Source organism: Myxocyprinus asiaticus, chromosome 39 (assembly GCF_019703515.2).
Source record: "Myxocyprinus asiaticus isolate MX2 ecotype Aquarium Trade chromosome 39, UBuf_Myxa_2, whole genome shotgun sequence".
Classification (NCBI taxonomy): domain Eukaryota; kingdom Metazoa; phylum Chordata; class Actinopteri; order Cypriniformes; family Catostomidae; genus Myxocyprinus; species Myxocyprinus asiaticus.
Window position 1 is genome coordinate 15,999,943 of NC_059382.1, and position 14,621 is coordinate 16,014,563.

At 40.6% G+C, this 14,621-nt stretch overlaps 1 protein-coding gene across 1 annotated transcript in view; it reads left to right on the forward strand.

Annotated features, from left to right (window-relative positions):
- Window positions 1–14,621, forward strand: part of LOC127430252 (membrane-associated phosphatidylinositol transfer protein 3-like) — a 162,251-nt gene that overhangs the window by 79,039 nt on the left and 68,591 nt on the right. Inside the window, exons 6-7 of the mRNA XM_051679924.1 lie at window positions 7,394–7,583; window positions 10,212–10,334. Coding sequence (XP_051535884.1) covers window positions 7,394–7,583; window positions 10,212–10,334 — 313 coding nt within the window. The remainder of the gene's footprint in view (window positions 1–7,393; window positions 7,584–10,211; window positions 10,335–14,621) is intronic.

The following is a 14,621-nucleotide window of genomic DNA, read 5'->3' on the forward strand; positions in this document are numbered from 1 at the left end:
GCAGGGTTATTTTTGAGACCTCACAGCCATCACCTGTGGAGAAGGCTAACAGGAAGTGCAGGGGACTTTATTTGTTCTGAGAGGGAGCTTGGAAGGTTTTGTCGTTGAAAGAACTGGGGTCACATCCTCTGGCGTGAGTCATAAATACAGCTAATAAGGGTGGGAGGATTATTTTGACTTAAGGAGGTGTGTATGTAAAGATGGATGTTTTTGTGTGAGTGTGTGTTAGTGGGTTACTCATTTAACCTTGATGTTTGGTATAGAGGACTTTATACTTTCCATGACTACACATAAACTGTGATTTTAGATTGCAGATTGAAAAAGATGCAGGGATGTATGTGTTTAACTAAAAACATTCTTTTTTTTTTTTCTTTTCTAGACATATACAATTGTAATATACTGAATGGTAATCATTCAGCACTGAGTTATGGTTCAAATTATTATGTTAATACAATCTGATACCATTACTGTAGCATGTTTTTCAAGGGCTGTTCAAGCCTATGCTTGATTAAATTCATGATTGTAAGCCCTAACACCATTGCTTGTATAAAATGTGCCTGCTTGTTGAAGCTTAGTATTCACAGCTTTAAGGTGGGAAACAAGCAGAACATCAAAATCAATATTTTATGACATACAGGAAAGTTCAGGGCTCGTTTTCTTTCTTGTTCTCTTGGAATATCTTTGTGACTTCCTTGCTTGGTAGTCTCTTTTCTGGTGAGGATTTTTTACTTCTCTCCAGTCATGTAAAGAGTGTAGGCATTGTAAAGATAAAGACATTGCCGTTTCATCCTTTTAGTGTGTTCACTTGTATTGAGGCCTAGTGAGAATGGTTTCCGTCTGACAAACTGTTAATGCTTTTTACAGTAATGTTAGCAGTACGTTACAAGAGGCTTTGCTGTATTGTTAACAGTTACAGTTAAGTGCCACCTGCTAGAAGATAGTCCCTGACATGAAAAGCTACTTTATGCTAAGATTAAAGGGATAGTTCAGCCAAAAATGAAAATACTGTCATTTTCTCACTCTCATGTCATTACAAACCTGTATAAATTACCTTGATAGCACACATACATCATCCAGACTTGTATCTGATGTGTGTGTTTACATCTAAAAGACATATTGTTTTACATACTGTAGTTTGCTCATCTGCAAAACGTTTATAAGACATTTTCTCTTGGATGTCAATAAGACATTCAGCAGATGTGTTTGAGATGTTTATGATTTAGAATGTTTGTAAATATGATCTTTTGAAAATATAAAGCATATGTTAATTAGATGTACGTGTGTTATCTGGGTAATTTCTAGCATAAAAACACGAGGAGAAATTCACGAAAGAAAGTCATACAGTTTTGGGACAACTTGAGGCTGAGTGAATAATGACAGACTTTTTATTTTTGGGTGAACTATTCCTTTAATAGTTTGCATGTGTGGCATTTTAATGTTGTTTTTGCACAGTGCGTTGTTCAGATTTATTCTCTCTTACTGCAGCCATTTGAATTTGTGAAGGAGAACCTTCAGAAATGGAAGTGGAATCATTAATCCTAAAATATGACAGTTTTCCATTCAAAATCACTTTGTTTTCAATTTTCAATTTTGAAATTGCACCTCCCCCAGCCAGGCACATTAGTCCAACTCTTCTCGGGAGGTAAAACGGGTCCTCAGCAACAACACCAGCTGTTAGCATGGCCCAAAAATTAATTACACTACTGTGTTAATAAATAATGAATCTAGGGTGGTGAGGTGATGGGGAATACTGAGCAGTTTAGAGGTGCTCTTTTGAACCCTCTCCTGCTGTGGAGCGTGTCTAATTGGACTGGTCCCTGGTCTGCTGGCTCGTTACTATAATGGCTGTGTCATTCTCCAGCCAGTAGAGTTCATGTTAACATGACAGGAACTGTTGTTCCTGCAGGGTCATAGCGCATTTGCCTTGACCTTGCCAGGAGTCAGGGTAAAGACTAGCACTCAAGACATTATTTGGAAGAAATGTTTTGGATTGTTTTAGATTATTTTGTCATAAATAGCGCTTCTCGCACAAAGCATACTGAAGACTTGACTCACAATTGATGTCAATAATGTATGGCATTAACGAATGGCATAAAAATACACAGCATACACAAATATATAGCAAGATAGTGAATTTTTAATCAGATTAAAAATTTTTTTATTAATGTTATGAAATTTAATGAATTACATTTGCTATCAACATTATGTTTGTCTTGTCAGCCACCTTGGATGGATTTTTTGGATGTTTCCCATTCAGAAGTGATCATCCCTATGCCCTATTATTCCCTTTGGAGGGCTGAAGTGTGAAGGGCTCAAAATTTCGAGTACAATTTTCAGGTCATTTTTTTTTAGGAACTTCTGATTGAAATAATAATAATAATAATAATAAAATAATGTATTATTATTATTATTATTTATAGTAATTACAATATTTTATATATGTTATTATTATGCGTAAATAAGCTGTGTTATTATGCCTTCCTTTTGGAGCAGCCTTCACGTTGGGAGCACCTATGACACCTAAAAATACTGCCTATAGAGGCTGTTCACTAGATTTTGGACAAAGCCAAAGTGAGAGAGCGAGAGGTAGCCTCTGGTGACATAGATGTAAATGAGACCAACTCTTGTGTAGCAGTGGGCAATGTCACTGAAGACAGATTAGCATGAGCTTATGGGTCATCATTATAATTAGAGAACACCCTCCTCAGTGACGTCCTTCATAGCCATCACAGCGCTGTGTAGTTCCCCCAGACAACAGGCTGTAAAAGGAGCTTCTTTCTAGGTCTCCACCAAACAGATCCATTTAGGACTCCACTCTGTGGCGTCACCTCCAACACTCATTTATCAAGGGAACATGGATGCCATGCGAGGTTCGGATGTGTGAATGGCGAGCTCTGCGCACTTTGCTAGTTTTAATACTGTAAATGTCATAAACTGGTGAGATTTGATTCAATTTGTTCCATAACTGTTCTAGGAGGACAATATGTTAAAGAATTCAAAATCCTCAGGCTCTGGAGACATTAAAAGACTCTTACATGCTCAAACTGACACCCCCGAGCTGCAGGCCGCGAGCCAGGTAGTTGATTTAGTCGGGGAAGTGCGGGAAATTTGGCGAGAAATGTTGAACTGTCGGCAATGCTGACGAAGGTCGTTGCTGACTTGGAGGATCTTGCTGTAATACATAGATTGATCACTGCCATGGAGACACAATTCACTGAGATGGTTACAAGAGTGGGGGATGTCGAGAAATGGATCCATTATCTAGAATCTTCGGAGAGGGAATTATCTGATAATTCGCTAGCGACTAAGGTGGATTTGGAATGTGTCTGGGAGAAATTGGAGGACTTGGAGAACCGTAGCCGTAGTAATATGTTATAAATAATAAGTTATTTTGTGGTACTCACGTTGCAGCCGAGTGGACCAACTCACTGAACATTCACTTGACTGTCCGAGGAAACTGAGCGCCTTTTTCATTTCTTTTTGTGCTGGTTCCACCTTGCGGCTGGAGTTTGTTTTGTGAAGTAGCACTCCTTCGGCACAGTTGTGTGGATGAATCTGCTCGTTCTTTGTGTTTATTCCACCTATTGGCTGGAGTTTTTTTTTATAGATTATCTTTTGTTGTGTAATTCTGTCTCACAAAATTTTTATAGAAACACCGGACTTGAGCAATCTGACAGCAGAGTTGTTGCGGGGTCTCTCGTAGGTGTACATAGTCTGTTTGAGTTTAGAGGGATGGACTCCAGTTGGTGCTGTCGTGCGCAGGGTTAATGCGCTCTTTTTTCTGTTTGTTCTGTTTGGGAAGTTTGGGGTCTGAATGTTGCACTAATGTTGGAATGTGTTCTTCATAATTTTGTTTTTGACACACATATATTTTTTCTATTATGTCAAAATATCAAATGTTAATATGAGTGGATCGTCTCTCTCCACCTGGAATGTGAATGGGTTGGGGCATCCCATAAAAAGAAGGAAGTTATTTCTCTTCGTAAGCATAAGAAATATGATATAGTGTTTCTTCAAGAAACGCATCTTTCCCCGCAGGAAGCTGAAAAATTTGGGAAGATATGGGGTGAACTTGTTTTCTTTAGTGCTGACTCAAGTAAGAGCAGGGGAGTCATTAAACTGATAAGTAAGCATCTACAATTCAAATGTCTCAAACAGATTATAGATAAATTAGGAAGAGACATTATTGTTTTAGCAGAAATTCAGGGGCAAAGTCTTATTTTGGCTAATATTTACGCACCTAACATCGATGATCAGGGCTTTTTTATAGATCTTGAAGGGATGTTGCAAGCCGCTGGCACCCGTCATGATATAATATTGGGAGGAGATTTTAATCTTTTGATGGACTCAGTCCTTGATCATAGCAAAGCAAAAGTGTGTAAGCCCCCTAGAGCAACATTGATGCTTCACAAATCTTGGTCTTACTGATATTTGGAGCCTTTAAACCCATCTGGTAGGGACTATACATTTTTTTCATCAATCCATAAGATTTATTCTAGAGTAGATTTTTTAAAATTTATATCTACGTCCCTCATTTCATCTGTTGTTGATTGCTCAATGGGAAACATTTTAGTCTCAGATCATGCCCTGGTGAGTTTAGAGGTGTTGCCACATATGGAGAAAAGGAAATCCTATAGTTGCAGCTTTAATGTATCCCTTTTGCAAAATCCTGAATTCCAACAAATATTAAAGGCTGAAATCAATGTTAATATGGAGACCAACTGGTCCTCAGTATCCTCTGTGGGCGTGGCTTGGAAGGCACTTAAGGTGGTTCTTAGGGGCCGGATCATACAGTATTCCTCATTCACCAAAAAATCCAAAGCACAAGAACTTGTGGAGTTGGAAGGGAATATTAAAAATGCAGAGGCAGAGCTGAAGCGCCGAATGTCGTCTGATGGCCTCAGAGAATTGACCTGATTGAAATACAGATATAATACTATTTTGTTGCGGAAGGTGGAGTTTTGGCTATTCAGGGCAAGACAGTTATACTTTGAGATGGGGGGCAATGCAGGAAAACTTCTGGCTAGAGATATAAAACAGAGAGAGTCTTTTTCTACCATTCCCTCAGTGAAATCTGCTGGTGGTGAAATATTTACCTCAGCCATTGATATTAATAATAATTTTAAAGTATTATATATTGATCTCTATAGTTCCTTGTCTTCGTCTACTGATGAGGATATTAGAAACTTTGTGAAATTATTAGAACTTCCTAAACTTATGACTGAGCAAAAAAATTCTCTTGATTCTGAGATAACCTTGGAGGAGCTTGGCGAGGTAATTAAGGCCTTGCCTACAGGCAAGGCTCCGGGGCCAGACAGCTTTGCCACTGAATTTTTTAGATCTTATGCTGCAGAATTGGCTCCACTTTTGCTAGAAGTTTATATGGAATCATTGAAGAATGGAAAGCTTCCGCCAACCATGATGCAAGCCCAGACCAGTCTGATTCTTAAAAAGGAAAAGATCCAAGTGAGTGTAAGAGTTACCGTCCAATTTCCCTGAACCAGCTAGATGTTAAAATATTGTCAAACGTTTTGGCTAACCGATTATGTAAAGTTATGACATCTCTTATACATATAGATCTGGTGGGATTTATTCGGGGCCGCAGCTCTTCTGATAACATTAGGCATTTCATCAGTATCATGTGGTCAGTGTAATATAATCATGTTTGACCACAGGGATGTTGTTGAGGGTGAGGCTGGGGTTGGGGTTGGGGATTGGGAAGGGGAGGGGTAATGGGGGGGGGTTAAATGTTAATTCTGTGCATATTTGTTTTGCTAGCATTCCATGTTGGTTACAGCATCCAAGACACAACTTCAGGTGAAAAGCATATGCTGGTGTTTTTAGCAGGTTGTGCTGTATGTAAGAAATACCCCCCTCCATTATCCCCAGCTCCGCTGTCTTCCTGTCAGAGCCCTTGGGTTGCTAATCACCTTGTTTGATCGATGGTTCTGGGGTTAGCACAGCTGTTCCAGGAGACACCGTGGGGGCATGACAATCTTTTTTGAGCTGAAGACTTACATACTCATGCACACTCATGCAGCGCAACATGATGATGCACCTCGGCCTTTTCAATTGTACTTGGGCAATCTCCACATCTTGCATCATCGCTATTTTGCTGACCCGAGTCACGCTTTTAATCATAGCTGCCATTTGCCTTAACAAGTCCCTGCCTACACAGAGCCCCATCTGAAAAAGAGGGATTTATTACTTTGGCATGAGTAAATGCCATCAGCAATTACATAAGTATGTAGTGGAGCCTCTGCCAACTTGCACCTTTTATCATGCAGAAAGACAGCAGAAAAACTTGCTGAATAAGCTGCAAAAAAAAAAAAATAAAATAAAATAAAATAAAAAAAAATCCAGTAAATATCCTTAAAGGTATAGTTCACACAAAAATGGAAATTATCTTAAAGGTATAGTTCACACAAAAATGGAAATTATCTCATGTTGTTCCAAACTCGTATGATGGAACTTCTGTAGATGGAACACAAAAGGAGATGTTAGGTAGAATGTTGGCCTTGTTCACTTTCATTGTGTGCAAAAATGTGCAATGGAAGTGAATGGAGACAGAGACTAACATTCTAACTAACATCTCCTTGAGTAAAAAATGACTTTTAAAACAAGACGTTTATTTTAGAAGCAAAGTTGTGTGAGACTTTTTTTCAGAGAATATACCTTGAATTGTCTGTCTTACCCCATTGGATTTTTCTTCTTGTTTTTAAGCGTAAACCTTCCTAGATTTAGGGAGCTTTATGCATAAACCTCTTGTGTTAGATTTATGTTTAAAAGAATAAAACCCAATTTGCCAATGGGTTCAGAAAAATATACTTAATTCAAGTATTCTCTGAAAACAAGTCTTTAACTCTTAAGAAGCCAAATGGAAGACTGCTACCTTGGTTTTAAAAAGATACCCAAAAAGAATCCAAGAAGGAGAGGTGCTCATTGCCAAATGGGGTTGCTGTCAACATCAAATTGAAGTAGAAAACGAGCAAGGCACTCAATTACCAATGATAAATTATTTTATTGGGCAACAAACATAAAAAAAACAGCCAGTGCATATTGGCAGACCAGCTGCCTTCGTCAAGGCAGCTAGTCTGCAAATACGTGCTGGCTTTTTTTATTGTTTGTTGCCCAATAAAATAATTTCACATTGAACATTAAGTGCCTTGCTCTTAAAATATTTTGTGATTTTGCTTCTCAAGTAATTACAGCTCATTGAAAAAACAAGGCATACACTGATTAAGAAAATTATTTTTGGAATGCACTCACTTAGAGTTTGAAAAGGAAAATGCAACTGCTGTGTCTTTGAGCAGTATTTCCTAAGAGGACCTGTGATTGCTTTGATGTATGGTCACCAGTATGGATGCCAACATGGTTGTTGTCTCCTCCACAGCCTGAATCCTTACAGCTATGATGAGAGTTGCGTATCCAGCAGCGTAGATCATCTGCCACTGGCTGCTTTACCGCTGCTTGCCATAGCTGCTCCACACTACCAAGATGCCGTGGCAACAATTATCGCTCGGGCCAACCAGGTGTACCACAGTTTTCTGCAGTCGCCTGACGGACAGGGCTTCACAGGGCAGGTGAGGCAATGGAAACCCTACTTACCAACTATTTAACAGTATTCAGGCCTATGCACTTCTTTCTAAAAGTAGCATATACCAACCTAAGATGGTTTGCTGCTCTTTCAACTGTGTCAGGATTGTTTTTATGTTTTGTTTTTAGTTTTTGGTCACTTTTAAGCTGGTCAGACTGGGAGACCAAATGGCTGACCAGCAAAACAAGCTGAGCACCAACTTGCCAAGGCTGGGAGACCAGCTAGACCAGTTAAAGACCAGCTTGTTTAGGTTTAGAGACCATCTTAAACCAGCTTAAACTTAAGACCAGCGAACCATTTTAGGTTGGTTTAAGCTATTTTTATTTTAGCATGGGCTGGTCTGAATCAGTTTTGATGTTTCTTATTTAATTAAGAAAATTTGACCACACAAGCAGATGAGACTGGTCCCAGATGACTGTTAAAAATTCAAATACTACCCGGAGCAGGAGTGGAAAGTGTATGTGGGTCTTTGGCAGGGCTAGTGACTCATCACTGATGTGTCATTCTAAACAGAGGGAAGGGAGGGTCTCTCTCCACTCGTCTTAGTCTATAATCTCACATGATTAATCTAATAACACACTCCTGTTAATTTAGAATGCACAATGATTTCCTGAAGTGGTGACCGTGGTTCACGAGCTGTGTGTTGTGTTAACTCTCTAGGGAGCTGTACTAATCAAATAGCATCGGAATAACACAATAGCCTTCTGATTTTGGAGAGAAATTGAGGCTCTGTTTGACAAGGCGTAGCCGTTTAAGTATATTTACATTTGGTAACACTGCAAAAAAAATCAGTTTAGCCTTGTTTTCCAGTTCAAATATCTAAACATCCTTAAAGGAATGTTCCGGGTTCAATACAAGTTAAGCTCAACTGACAGCATTTGTGGAATAATGTTGATAACCACAAAAATTCTTTTGACTCGAGGTTACAGTGAGACACTTACAATGGAAGTGAATTGGGGCCAGTTTTTGGAGGGTTTAAACACAGAAATGTGAAACTTATAATTTTATAAAAGCACTCACATTAATTCTTCTGTTAAAACTTATGCATTATTTGAACTGTAAAGCTGTTTAAATTGTCATTTTTACAGGCATTTCAGGGTTTTAGGGTTTGTTGACGTCATGGCAACAAAGTTGCAAAATTGGCTATAACTTTACACAGAAAAGGTTAGTAAGTGATTTTATCACACTAAAATCATGTTTACATGTAAATTGTTTAGTCTTGTGGCTATACTTTTGAAAAAATTGGCCCCCATTCACTTCCATTATAAGTGCATCACTGTAACCCAGATTTTTGCCTTTTTTAAAGAAAAGGAGTGGCAAGTCAAAATAAATTCTTGTGCTAATATCACGGTTCCTCATTCTGTTGTTTGTTTTTCTCTCTCCCTCGTGTCTCACAGGTGGAGCCAGCATGCGTGATCAGCGTTTCCATGGGAACGCTGATCATTCTCAGGGAGGCGCTGATCACGGCAATAATTTACTCGCCCATTCCACCTGCTTCACTCTGATTGCACTCCCTACTTATTCCTTGTGTTTCCCCTCTTTCCTTGCCAGTTTATTATTTGGTGTAGAATGTTAACTGTGCTCTCTTGTGTAGTTGGAGTTGCTCGTGTTTCTGTTGGTTGCCTGTCTGTAGAGGTGTAGTTACCTTCCCATTTGCCGCTGCCTTCGCCAGTCCTGTTGCCCAATTCCTGTTGAAGAGGATTCCTCGGTCTCTGCCCACATCTCAGGGGACAATATCTTCTGGGATTTGCTTTGAACCACACCAGCTTCAACGGACTCTCTTTGGATTGCTACTGACTTCCAAAATGCACACACCCATCCTAAGAACACACTCTTCCCTTAGCCCATTGAGGGACTCACTTTGACTCTGCACTCTGCAGCCGGCGCCAGGTGCATCTGACCTCATTCTTTGAGAACCTTTGTGTTTAATAAATCCTTTTGAACTGTCACCTCTGTGTTTGGGTCCCTTGTTTCCCCTCACCCTCTGATAGCTAATCAATATTATGCCACAAATGCTGTCGATTGAGCTTAACTTGTATTGAACCCGGAAAATTCCCTTAAGATACATTTACATGAGAAGCAAAGCTGCATACAATCTTAAGACTTGTATTTAGAGAATATATATTTTAATGTTTCTTTTTCTTACAGTACCCCCTTGGCAAAATTGTTTTTCTTCTTTTATGCATAAATCTTAAAAAATACAGTAAAGTTTATGCTTAAAACAAGTCTTATTATCTTAGACAATTTTGCTTCTTAAATAAATGTAGCTTGTTTTGAGAATGTTTATTTTTACTAGGAAACAAGGCAGTTTTTGCAGTAAAGCCAGTGTGAAAATGCCTCATCTGTTGTTAAAGATAATAAGTTTGTGGAGCATCAGTACACTATCTGTAATCACTGTAGAGATGCTCATCAACATCAACCAGAAAAGTGGAAGAGTTGCAGCTGTGTTGTTTCTGTTCCATTAATTAAAAGTGTTGTTTACAAGGTGCGCTGTAGATTGAGCTGTCATTAAGAAATCCTGAGATTTGCCTGACAGTGCTGATTGCGTGCAGTAATGAAGCACTGATTCTGTCTGATTTTTGTTTTATTGTGTGGATGTGTGTGTTTTGGCCAGGTGTGTTTGTTGGGTGACTGTGTGGGAGGTGTGCTGTGTTTCGATGCTCTCTGTTTCAGCAACAGCCCACGACATAGTAGCCCCATCCACAAAAGCAGATATAACAGCACAGAAAGCTTAAAGGTATGTACTGAATCATTCTCTAGGTCTATTTCACCCTCTCTTTTTTTCTCTTGCCTAGTTTTGAAGATGCATGCTTCACAACATTCACTTTCCTCTCTATTGTTTTTAATGCTTTTTGTTCCCTTACGACTCTACACTTGACATTGTGTTTGCTATTGCATATGAAGAGTGTCCTTCCACACTACCTAGTTGAAACCTCTCTACAATAATGCCAATATTCTATTATTGGCTATGGTGTTTGAGCCCCGCCATTTTAGGCGTGAAGCTGTCCACTATAAAAGCAGGTGTGCAAACACAATTCCTCAGAATTGTCTTCCTTCAAGGCAGCAATTCATAGAATCATAGAAGCCCTATACTGCTATATATACGCCATCGACTACAGGAGTCAGCGGGCGGGATTTTCATGGCAATGAGAAGACACTCCGTTCCCCTGCAGTGTTCCGGCGAACATCACTCGCCTCACAGCCTCACCACTTGATGCTTCGCTGGTGAACGGGGCACTTCAGCTTCCTGATTCCCCGCAGTGCTTCAACAGGAGTTGTGTATCCTTATAAGCAATTGTTATATTGTGTGTGTGTGTGTGTGTGTATATGTGTGTGTGTGTATATATATATATATATATATATATATATATATATATATATATATATACACAGTTGAAGTCAGAAGTTTACATACACCTTAGCCAAATACATTTAAACTAAGTTTTTCAGAATTCCTGACATTTGTTCGTAGAAGACATTCCCTGTCTTAGGTCAGTTAGGATCACTACTTTAAGAATGTGAAATGTCAGAATAATAGTAGAGAGAATTATTTATTTCAGCTTTTATTTCTTTCATTACATTCCCAGTGGGTCAGAAGTTCACATACACTTTGTTAGTATTTGGTAGCATTGCCTTTAAATTGTTTAACTTGGGTTCTTTCCACAAGCTTCTCACAATAAGTTGCTGGAATTTTGGCCCATTCCTCCAGGCAGAACTGGTGTAACTGTGTCAGGTTTGTAGGCTTCCTTGCTTGCACACACTTTTTTAGTTCTGCCCACAAATTTTCTATTGGATTGAGGTCAGGGCTTTGTGATGACCACTCTGACTTTGTTGTCCTTGAGCCATTTTGCCACAACTTTGGGGGTATGCTTGGGGTCATTGTCCATTTGGAAGACCCATTTGTGACCAAGCTTTAACTTCCTGGCTGATGTCTTGAGATGTTGCTTCAATATATCCACATAATTTTCCTTCCTCATGATGGCATCTATTTTGTGAAGTGCACGAGTCCCTCCTGCAGCAAAGCACCCCAACAACATGATGCTGCCACCCCCATGCTTCATGGTTGGGATGGTGTTCTTAGGCTTGCAAGCCTCACCCTTTTTCCTTCAAACATAATGATTGTCATTATCGCCAAACAGTAAAATTTTGTTTCATCAGACCAGAGGACATTTCTCCAAAAAGTAAGATCTTTGTCCCCATGTGCACTTGCAAACTGTAGTCTGGCTTTTTTATGGCGGTTTTGGAGAAGTGGCTTCTTCCTTGCTGAGCAGCCTTTCAGGTTATGTCGATATAGGACTCGTTTTACAGTGGATATAGATACTTGTCTACCTGTTTCCTCCAGCATCTTCACAAGGTCCTTTGCTGTTGTTCTGGGATTGATTTGCACTATTCGCATCAAACTACAGTCATCTCTAATAGACAGAATGCGTCTCCTTCCTGAGCGGTATGATGGCTGCATGGTCCCATGGTGTTTAGACTTGCGTACTGTTGTTTGTACAGATGAACATGGTACCTTCAGGCATTTGTAAAGTGCTCCCAAGGATGAACCAGACTTGTGGAGGTCCACAATTTTTTGTGGCTGATTTATCTTGATTTTCCATGATGTCAAGCAAAGAGGCAATGAGTTTGAGAGTAGGCCATAAAATACATCCACAGGTACATATCCAATTCAGTACACCCCCTATCAGAAGCTAGTTGTCTAAAGGCTTGACATCATTTTCTGGAATTTTCCAAGCTGCTTCAAGGCACAGTTAACTTGGGCCAAAATTCCAGCAATTTATTGTGAGAAGCTTGTGAAAGGAACCCAAGTTAAACAATTTAAAGGCAATGCTACCAAATACTAACAAAGTGTATGTGAACTTCTGACCCACTGGGAATGTGATGAAAGAAATAAAAGCTGAAATAAATAATTCTCTCTACTATTATTCTGACATTTCACATTCTTAAAGTAGTGATCCTAACTGACCTAAGACAGGGAATGTCTTCTACGAATAAATGTCAGGAATTCTGAAAAACTTAGTTTAAATGTATTTGGCTAAGGTGTATGTAAACTTCTGACTTCAACTGTATATATATATATATATATATATATATATATATATATATATATATATAAAAGAGTCGCTTACGTGTTCACGTCTTTTTAAGGATGTCATTCCATAAGTGTTCCTTGTGTGAGAAGCACATCCCGCCATCAGATCAGCATGAGAGCTGCATTCTGTCTGGGCCATGCCCACGCAGAGTCAGCTGACTGCCCTCACCGCGAGGGCATGAGTCTCAAGATGCTTCGCTCGCAATTCGCCCTCGTTCTGAGGGATGATTCAGCCTCCCTCACCCTCCCACCCGCCTCTTCTGTGACACCCAAGGGATCACACGAGGAGGCACGGCGTGGGCGCGAAGTCTAGCAGGATGAATTTGAAGTGGACCTCGTGCCGGCACACTCCCCGCGAGCCCATCAATATCCATGTAACGCGTCTATGCCGATACATTATGTGCATGACACACAACGTAGAGCCTCGTCTTGTTCAGCGGTTCTGACACTGTTGATGATGTCGATGTCATGTCTCTCCCTGCATCAGGCGAGTGGTCAGTGGATGACGCTACCGCCCATTCCCCCAGCGAGTGCGAGGAGTGTGTACGCACCACTGACAAGGAGATGCTTCGCGTCCTTTCAAGGGTGGTCAAAGAGCTCGATATTGAGTGGTCTCTTCCAGAGGAACCTACGCAATCTCGCCTTGAAGAATGATTCCTGCAGTTTGGACACCGTCAAGTGACTGCGTCCCATAGATCTGCCCCGTTCTTCCCTGAAGTTCATAACAAACTGTCAAAATCCTGGCGCACGCCCTGTTCAGCTCGCCTGCGCAGCGATTACATTGCCTCTAATGTGGATCACAGGGAAGAAAACAGTTATGCCCAACTACCCCCCTTAAAGAGGTGGTAGCAGCACACCTCTGCCCGGCGAGTAGCAGGGCGTGGAACTTACGTACAAAGAGCTCTGCACCACTATGGACTTAGTGCTGTGAGCCACGAAAGTCACTGCACATGCCATTGGCAAGTCAATGAGCAACCTGGTGTTTTGAGATCGTCACATCTGAATGACACTCACGGAAATACATGATGCGGGAAAAGCTGCTCTATTTGATGCTCCGGTGTCTCCAGCCAGCCTTTTCGAAGGGCCCGTGAATAGAATTGCTGAGCGCTACGTCACGACTCTCAGATCACAGACTATGAGACATTTTATGCAAAATGGAGCAGTACTTCGTCACAACCGGTTTGCTCCTGCTCTGTCTAAAAACCCCACACCAGCTGCTTCCGTGTCGTCAAATGTCACTGCCAAGGCGCTGGTAAAGCCATGCAAGCCATGGCCTAAACGAAGGCTGACGCTCACACTTTTTCAATAAAGGGCTTTCCCACTTCAAAGCCCACATTTTTTGTACAACTGCTTCCCAATGGTGAGTGGCACATTATATCTTGTAATGAATTACAAAGATTGCAGTGCTCGTTGCACATGCACATAATATCATGTTATGAACATAGCAAATTGTCCTCTGTCCCTTTATGTGGACGTGTGGAAAACTCTTACTGGCATTCTTTCTGGGTGCTAAAAAATGATTGAACATGGTTATACGTTCCAATTTGCATGTCGGCCGCCCCGTTTCAACAGTGCTCTGTCTTCCACGGTCCCGTCCGAACATGTGCCAGTATTACGAGACAAACAATACACAATCTTCTCGCAAAGAACGCGATAGAGGTTGTTTCATATGAAATAATAAGCATGCTGTCCCGCTGCGTGAATTCATGGCAAGTCCTCACCGGCGTGTCAGAGCTGGTGTTTACAACGATCGAGCACAAATCTGTGGTCCAACCACATGATATGCCAATGTTGCGTGCACAGACTGCAAAACACACAGCGGGATTTACAGCTGTTATTTCCTTGTTATGGAGAAGGACGGCGGTCTTCGGCCCATTCTAGATCTGAGACTCTTGAATCACGCTCGCGAAGCACCAATTCAAAATGTTAACT